Source organism: Chenopodium quinoa, unplaced genomic scaffold (assembly GCF_001683475.1).
Source record: "Chenopodium quinoa cultivar QQ74 unplaced genomic scaffold, ASM168347v1, whole genome shotgun sequence".
In the NCBI taxonomy this organism is placed as follows: Eukaryota; Viridiplantae; Streptophyta; class Magnoliopsida; order Caryophyllales; family Amaranthaceae; genus Chenopodium; species Chenopodium quinoa.
In genome coordinates this window covers 1-9,666 of record NW_018743009.1, presented here as the reverse complement: position 1 = coordinate 9,666, position 9,666 = coordinate 1, and the positions used below count along the sequence as shown (strand labels likewise).

The 9,666-nt window shown below is 30.2% G+C and overlaps 1 protein-coding gene across 1 annotated transcript; it reads left to right on the top strand.

Moving 5' to 3' along the window:
- The first annotated feature begins 6,961 nt into the window (after window positions 1–6,961).
- Window positions 6,962–8,039, top strand: LOC110729798. Its single transcript, XM_021909575.1, has 3 exons — window positions 6,962–7,215; window positions 7,424–7,814; window positions 7,875–8,039. Exons 1-3 carry the CDS (start codon window positions 6,962–6,964, stop codon window positions 8,037–8,039), a joined length of 810 nt encoding a protein of 269 aa, XP_021765267.1.
- The last annotated feature ends 1,627 nt before the right edge of the window (window positions 8,040–9,666 follow it).

Sequence of the window (9,666 nt, the reverse complement as noted above, 5' to 3'; positions counted from 1 at the left end):
ATTAATTGTGTATACTTTTAAGTCATATTATCACTCAGAATATGTAAAATCTTTGTATTAACATAAACAAAACTACAAAAATTAAAATAATATAATCAAAAGAAAATTCATGTCTACAACAAAATTTAGTAGACTTTGTAATTAGACGGAATAATCACATATGTAGAGGGTTATATTTGCTTTCCTTAAGATTAGCTATATGTAACTTAAGATAATGTACTATATTAAAGTACTTTGTAGTCAATATTTAGCTTTTCCAAAATAAAAAAAAAATTAAATAAAAAATAAAGAAAATTATAAGAGAAAAAAAAAAGTTTAGACGGGAAAAAAATTAAAGGAGAAGCTGACACGTGTACAATTTGAAAAAAGGGATGATGTCAGCGGTTGTTATTTTAGTATTAATTATTATAGATAAGACAAGAGAATCAATGTAGAGTTGTCAAATGTCACCCTATGATTTGCTTTTCTTATATTCTGTAATATTAACTCTAAAAAAGACTTGACATATTTTATTGCGTATCATTTTTTATTATACAAATTCTATTGATTCCAAAATATATTTTATTGACTTTGATTGATTCTAAATAATTGATTATATTTCCAATATGATAAATTTTTTTTCATAGTTTATGTATATAGTTTATATAACACTTTATATATAATCATTGTCTACATATCTAATGTAATTTTAGACTACATAACTAATGTAAATTTAGATTAATGTAGAGTTTCGAAATTGTGAATATACAAAACTAAAGTATAATTAAATTAAATTAGATTAATAAATATATATCTAATGTAACTTTTTCCTAAAAAAAGGTAAACAATATTTTCCTTGCAAAATTTGTGCCAAAAATTTATGCATATATTAAATAATATTTTTTTTCTTTCTTTTTTTGTGTGAAGAAGAGGGGCCAAGCCCCAACATATTTATGTACTAATGTAATGCTCATATTCAAATTTTAAATAATATGTATATGTTATAAGTTTTATTGCATTCATAATTATAGCATACGAATACATGTCTATAAAAAATACATGAAGAGTTTTCTCATTTATAGTCATATACATTTGCACATTCTCATTGGTAACAAATTTATTTTAGAAATCTCTTAAATAGCAATAGATCTATAATTTTTGTCTAATATAGTGTTATTTTAGTAATTTTGACATAATTAGCCTTTAATGGATTAACCATGGTTGATCACCTTTCCTCACAACCACAGCACCAAACCCTCACCATCACCCTATCTAACCCCCACCATAAAATTAAAAAAAAAAAAAAAACACCAACCACCACCTTTCCACCCATATCCCTCCCTCTACCAACCCCCCATTCACACCTCTCCTTCCCTCCCCCCCCCTCCCACCATAAAACACCTTGCCGCACCCACTACGAACACGCGTAACCCAACAACCACCATCCAACGCAACAACCACTAACCAACAACTTCTATTGCCACTAGGGGTGAAAGTAATTCGGATTAAAATTGAACCGAACCGAAAACCAAACCGAATTAGTAATTCGGTTTGGATTTATTTGAAATTCGGATTGGATCGGTTTGGAAAAATTAAAAAATATTGATTATGGTTTGGATTCGGTTTGGAATTTTAAACAACCGAAAACTGAATTACAAACCGAAATTTCGATCTATTACATTAAGCCTATTTTTTCTTACAAAGTATCTCAACCTCTTTGCCCTTTCATGTATAAACCAAAATAAAAGACCCTAACTCTCAATTCTCCTTTCTCAATATCTCTCTCTCACAAAGAATGTAGTTAACAAGAAAAAGTTCAACGATTGTAGGAATTTTTTAGGTGAAGTTCGGGTTTCGGGTTTGAATGTTGCGAAAGAATCAAACAAATTTCGATTTGGATTGGATTCTAATTAGCAAAACTGAATTAATTCGATTAGGTTTTGGATTGAATCGAATCTTATCTTAATTCGGTTTGAATTCGGTTTAAGAAATCCCAAATCGAATTACTTCGAATTGGATTCGGTTTTGGCTATAATCCAAACCGCAAATCGAAACTTTCACCTCTAACTACGCCCCGCCTCTGTCTCCACCCGCATCAAAACACACTCACACACAAAATTACCACCTTCTGCCCTTGTATCCAGCGCATAGCACCACCAGTCAAACTCTCCCTAACCGTCGTGGCTTAGTGGTTTGGGGGTAGTTTAGTGACTTACACATGAGTATTTAACCCTGGTTAGTAATTTTAGGTTAATTAGGTTAGAATTAGTAATATAATGCTATGTTAGAGAATAATTATATTACTAACATCATTTAAGAGAATTTGCAAAAAATTATGTTACCATTGAGAATGTGCAATTTTACATGGCTACCAATGAGAATTACCCAATATATTTTATTCATATAAAATTTATCAATATTCATATCTATATATTTGTGTTGTATATTTAATCAGTTGTTGATTGGTCGTATGTATATTATGTAATAGTTTTTTGACACAATGCTTAAATTAGCTTAGGAAATTGCATATAGTGGTGGGTAAGATATAAGGTTATTATTGTGTTTATAGATTTAGTGATACGATGAGCAAAACAAGTATTAGATTGAGCTACTGAAGCAGATGATATGACAAGAAAATAAAATAACATTACAAAAAAAAAAAAAAAAAAAAAAAAAAAAGAAATGCAAATGACATAAAATACTATTCAAATCACATTACTTAATTTTTTTATGTATCCACCATTATTGCGAATAAACAAAATTTTAATAATTAATTTGTTAGTGAAAATGAGCCCTTGGGTTTATTACTAATTGAATTATCTTTGGGTTTTTTTTTCTACGAGATTTATAATGCTTTTGTCAAGAAAATAATAATAACAATTTAATTTATAAATCGTGCATCGCACAGGCACTATGCTAGTTTGAGAATATTAGAAAAAGGGTGTTGATTTTTTTATTATTAGGATTTTTTGTCAGAATCTACCTAGTAAAACCCAGAATTTGTGAGAAACTACCTAATAAAAATAAAAATGTTGTAAGAAGCTACCTAATAAAAAGTAAAATGTTGTAAAAGACTACCTCTTGTTAGATTTCCTCCATTGACCAATTCTTTCGGCGTTGACCCGTCACAAATTCTTGAGGGTGGTTTCAGCTTGGAGGAGGTAGTTTTAAGAGGGTTGTGTAGGTTTTGGGGATGAGCGGGTGGTTTCCACTTTCCAGGGTGTTTTGTGATGGATCAACGTCGAAAAATTAAGTCAATGGTGGAAATCCGGCAATTGGTACTCTTTTACAACGTTTTACCTTTAAATTAGGTAGTTTCTTATAAATTTTTTTTATTAGATAGTTTCTCACAAATTCTTGATTTTAGTAGGTGGTTTTCGACAAAAAGTCATTATTATTATTATTATTATTATTATTATTATTATTATTATTATTATTATTATTATTATTATTATTATTTAGAGAGCCATAAGGGCGGGTGAATCGATCTTAGAATCCCCTAGAACCGGAAGTGAAGCTCTAACCACTTGAGTTTATCCCTCACTCTCTCAGAAAAAAGGGTGTTGATTTGACTAGAAAACAAAACGGTTTTATTATAAATTTTCAACTTACTAAGCTGTGTTTTACAAATGCTATAGTAATGGTATAAAACAAATCAATTAATCTCTAAAAAAAACACTAATCATAATATTCTACTACTCATAATTATTGAAAACTTTATGACTTATGGGGTTGATTCTATTTTAATTTTATTTTTATTTATTTATTTATTTTATTTTTTTTTGACAGAGTAGTGAGTCATAAAGAGTAAATTTGTATATAAGATTAGATCTCAAACCTTAAGTAAACCACCCTAGATATTTAGGTCTTGTTTGGCATCGTTTTTGGTTTCAGTATTCTGTTTTTAATAAATAAAAAAAAACAAAAAATAGGAAACAAGGAAAAAGATGTTACCACTTTTCTGTTTGTTTAATTTTGAAAATTATTATAATTTTAATAAGTGTGACTAATAAAACCAAGAATTTGTGAGAAACTACCTAATACAAGGTAAAATGTTGTAAGAAACTATCTAATAAAAGGTAAATGTTGTAAAATACTACCTCTACCGGATTTCCACCGTTGACCCACCTCAAAACAACACCCTAAAACCACTGCTTTCATCCCCAAAACCAACACAACCTACTTGAAATTGCCTCCACCATGCCAAAATCAACCTCCAACCCTAAAAAACACCACCTTTAACCCTAAAACCCACCACCCGAAAGCACAAAACAATGCTCACCAACTCGGAATATCATTTAACCACCACGAAAATAACCTTACACCTTGAAAGCCAACCCACATTGTGATTCGGGGTGTTTTGAGGTGGATTAATGCCGTAAAATTAGGTTAACGGTGGAAATTCGATTAAAGGTAGTATCTTACAACATTTTGCCTTTTGTTAGATAGTTTCTTACAACATTTTTTTTATTAGGTAGTTTCTCACAAAATTTAGGTTTTATTAGGTAGTTTCTAACAAAAAATCATTTATTATATGTTATATATCATATGATTTTGAAAAACAAAAAAACCAAAAAACAGAAGAAACCACAGCGATGCCAAACGAACCCTTAACTAGTTAAGTTATTATCTATACAAACTCATACTCGTATTTTCTACATTTTTTATTTGGTTGCAACGAATTTTGCCACTATTCACACATTTCACTTTAACTCTCTTTAAACGATTTACAATTTAGGAAAAAATATGTTGTATTCCTATGGGGTCTTGTTTGACCCGTCTCAATTTTTATTTTCATGATATTAATTTTTATAATTTTTACGTATTTATAATTAGAGATATAAATAATTTTCCTCAAAAAATAATTATTACTCCGTAATAATCTAATATCATATTACTAATAAATAAAGCCGGTCTCGTAGCCATGCCACGAGAGAGCGACACTTGACATTCCAGTTTTTTTGCCAAGTTTGCGCCACGTAGGCGACAAACAGGTATTATTGTGACACATATGATACTAAGTTAAACGAATTTTGGATAGTTTTGTTAAGAATAAAAATATTGTATAGAGTTTTAATACCATTGTATTTCTAATATTTCATATACACAAAATTAATTCTAACTTTTAATAAATATCCTTTAACTCGGTTCTATTTCCATCATAAAATCCGTTTCAAAAAGTTCTTAAAATAAGATCCATTTATAATATATTTAATTTAGTTAAAATAAAATAGAAAAATCAGTAAATAAAAAAATGTTTAATCAGTAAAAAATAATTTTGGTTTGATAAAAAATATTTTCAGTTTAGTAAAATTAATTTAAGTTCAATAGCAATAATTTCAAGTCAATAATAACATAGATATCTATTTACAAACAAAACTACAAAAAGTAACATTATTATATAAATAAGCAATAGGATATCGTATGTCTAAATATCCCTGCATTATCAAAAGGGATTACATGACCGTATTAATAAACATTCAAGCTAAAAAGTTTATTCTAATTAAAATTTAATCAACAATCCGGGCATTGCCAGAGCACAAAACCAGTATATATATAAAAGGAAGTTTTTTTCCCGAGTTTTTAGAGAGACACGTAGGATTAAATTTTCTTAACGCGCCACATAGGATTATAAATTTTAGTTATAGTCAATCAAATAAGAGAATTGTAAAATTCTGTTAGAATTAAATAATTCAAATGCCAAATAAAGCAAAATTAGCGAATGAGATTTTATTGTTTAAATTAATTAAATATATCATATTATCGTTTGAGATTAGGAATTTTATCTAAATAATAAAAACGAATGAGAGGAAATTTAAAATTTATATTAAAATAAAAATATTAAATGATATACTACGCACAACAAATAAAATAACGAATTTAATCATATAAATACAAATAATATTCGTTTCAAAAAATACAAATAAACTGTACATTCATCTAGTTAGAAATGTGTATAAATGAAATTATGCATTGACAAATGTAAAATTATGCGTTAAAAATCATGTATTGCAACTAATACAAAAGATGAATTTTTCGATATCCTCAAGAGATTAACTTCATACATATCATGGGATAAGAGATTATTATACTCATAATATCACCACATTAATTTAGATAGAAATTAAGAATATGTTACAAAATATAATAATTGTGTATGCCCATTATAGCTTGTGACTCCCTCAATAATATGACTACCTTTGTAACTGCCTTTGTAACCCCCATATGTCATTAGTTCACGTTGTAACCCCTACATGAATGGACTCTTTATTGTCCATATAGGTTACATTGTTCACATTGTGTATATATATAGATGGTCTAATGAAATGGATGAAGACAATAACAAGGATTTACCATTTACATCTATCTATTATATTCTCCCTTTCCCCTTATTTTTATAACACGTTATCAGCACCATACTCTAATCGAAGCTATTACATTGGTCAGACCGGTCATACTCCGTAAGTATACTAGCTACCAAAGACTAAAGTCAATGTTACGAGCCTCTCTTTTATTCAAAGCATTAGTGTAGTATTGATTGGATATTGTGGTTTGCTTCTGACATGTATCGTATGATGCTAGATTGCTAGGGATTGTTTTAAATCATGATGTCATTATCTTTGATAAAGTTTTTAGATTATTAGCTTTAAATATGTCAGTAGTGAAGTGTTTACTTCTTGTTTTACCACCATATAGGAATTAACGACTATTTTTCATGACTTTGGGTGTCTAAGTATTTAATATTCGATTCATGACTATTTTCTTTTCTAATGATTCGGATTATATGATTTTAGTGTTATATAGTTTGACGACTATTTTGCTTAAACTACTAAAATGTCTTGTAAATTTGTTAAGAATGGTTTAATTCATGATAGCCCCTTCATATGTAATTAAATCATTAACAGTAGTATTATTGTTTTCCAAATAGTATATGTTTATTGGATGCTGTTTAATCTTGTCTTGTATTTTGTATAGAGAAATAATGTCAAACCTTGCCAAGCTTGAATTTATAGCCCTTGATATTGCCGGAAAGAATTATTTATCATGGGTGTTAGATGCTGAAATACACCTAGATGCTAAAGGGCTTGGTGAAACAATCAAAGAGCCTAATAAGACAACATCTCAAGATAAGGCTAAAGCCATGATATTCCTTCTCCATCATCTACATGAAGGGCTCAAAAATAAATATTTAACTGTGAAAGACCCACAAATTCTTTGGAGTAATCTAAAGGAGAGGTATGACCACCAAAAAACAGTGATACTCCCTAAATCTCGTTATGATTGGTTGAATTTGAGATTGCAATATTTTAAATCTATTAGTGAATATAACTCAGCTATGTTCAAGATAACTTCCCAATTGAAATTATGTGGAGAAAATATTACTGATGTAGAAATGCTTGAAAAGACATACTCCACTTTTCATGCAAACAATGTTGTCCTGCAGACACAATATAGAAAAAGGATTAACCAAATATTCTGAATTAAAATCTTGCCTTCTTGTGGCTAAGCAAAATAACGAGCTATTAATGAAAAATCATGAATTACGTCCTGTTGGCTCTACTCCATTCCCTGAAGCGAATGTGACAACCCATCACGGGAAAGAAAATATAAACAGAGACCATTCCAGCAGTAGTGGTCGAGGTAGAGGTCGCGGTCGCGGTCGTGGCCAATGGCGCGGTTGTGGTCGTGGGCATGGATATGGTAGAGGTCGTGGATTTCACTTTAAAAACTCACATTCTCACCAAAAGTGGGAACGTAGGGATGATAAAGTTAATAAAGAGAGAAGTGGGACTGATATATGTTACCGTTGTGGAGTGAAAGGACATTGGTCTCGGGTTTGTAGAACTCCAAAGCATCTTGTTGAACTTTACTAAGAATCATTGAAAAAAGGAAAGAAAGTTGAGGCAAACCTTGTTCTTGAAGATGGTAATGATGATTTTGATTTTGGCAATACAACTCATTTAGAAGTTGCCGATTTTCTTATTTCTCCGAAAGAGAATAATATTGATTTTGGCAATACAACTCATTTAGAAGTTGCTGATTTCTTCACTACTCCATAAGGGAATAATTAAAATTATATCGAATTGTATGAACTTTGAGTATTAGACTTAATCTAGTGATTTACTTATGTTAATTTCTATGGTTGTAATAAGGACATTATATGCTTTATGAATTTATGAACTATTTGCGTGTTTTTATTGATTTATTATTTTATTATCATTAATTTTATGCTTAATTTTCTACATGTATTTTATTTCGTGGAGAACATGAATACTACTCAAGTTCAATTTACTATGAATGGTGAAAAATTATGTCTTGCTGACAGTGCAACTACTCATACAATACTTAAAAATAAAAAATATTTTTCTCATTTGATGATGAAAAGAATTAATGTGAGTACCATATCGGGTAGTACAAAGATCATTGAAGGCTTCGGAAGAGCCAACATAAAATTGCCTTAGGGAACTAAAATTAAAATAATTGATGCATTATACTCCCCGTTGTCTCAAAGAAATTTATTGAGTTTTAAGGATATTCGCAATAATGGTTATCATATTGAGACATTAAGTGAAGAAAATAATGAATTTCTTCAAATCACGACTGTAACTCAAGGCACAAAACATGTTTTGGAGAAACTACCTACATTCTCCACTGGTTTGTACTACAAAAATCAATAATACTATTGAATCTCATGCTATATTAAACCTGAAGTTTACTGATAACTTTGTTGTTTGGCATGACCGGTTAGGCCATCCTGGTTCAATAATGATGCGAAAAATAATTGAGAATTCAAGTGGACATTCTTTGAAAAGCCAGCAGATTTTTCATAATAAATTTCCATGTGCTGCTTGTTCGAAAGGCAAGTTGATAATTCGCCCATCACTAGAAAAGATAAATTTTGAATCAATACGTTTTATGGAACGTATACAAGGAGATATTTGTGGACCCATACAACCCCCATGTGGACCATTTAGATATTTTATGGTTTTAATTGATGCATCGACTAGGTGGTCACATGTGTCATTATTATCAACTCGTAACTTGGCGTTTGCGAGATTACTTGCCCAATTGATTAAGTTACAGGCACATTTTCCAGATACTCCTATTAAGACTATTCGTCTTGATAATGCTGGGGAATTTACTTCTCAAGCTTTCAATGATTATTGCATGTCCATTGGGATAAAAGTTGAACATCCTGTAGCACATGTTCATACACAAAATGGTTTGGCAGAGTCATTAATTAAACGTCTTCAGTTAATTACTAGACCTTTGCTTATGAAATCCAATCTCCCAATTTTTGCACGGGGACATGCCATATTACATGCAGTAGAACTAATTCGCATCAGGCCAACAAGTTATCACAAGTTCTCCCCATTACAATTGGTTTATGGCCAGGAACCAAATATTTCCCATCTAAGAATTTTTGGATGTGCGGTTTATGTCCCAATAGCTCCACCACAACGCTCTAAGATGGGTCCTCAAAGGAGGTTGGGGATATATGTTGGATTTGAATCCCCATCAATAATTAAATATCTTGAGTCTACAACAGGGGATTTATTTACGGCTCGTTTTGTAGATTGTCATTTTAACGAGTCACTTTTCCCAACATTAGGGGGAGAAAAAAGAGAGTTGGAAAACAAAATTAAATGGAATGAATTATCATTATCCTATCTTGATCCTCGAACT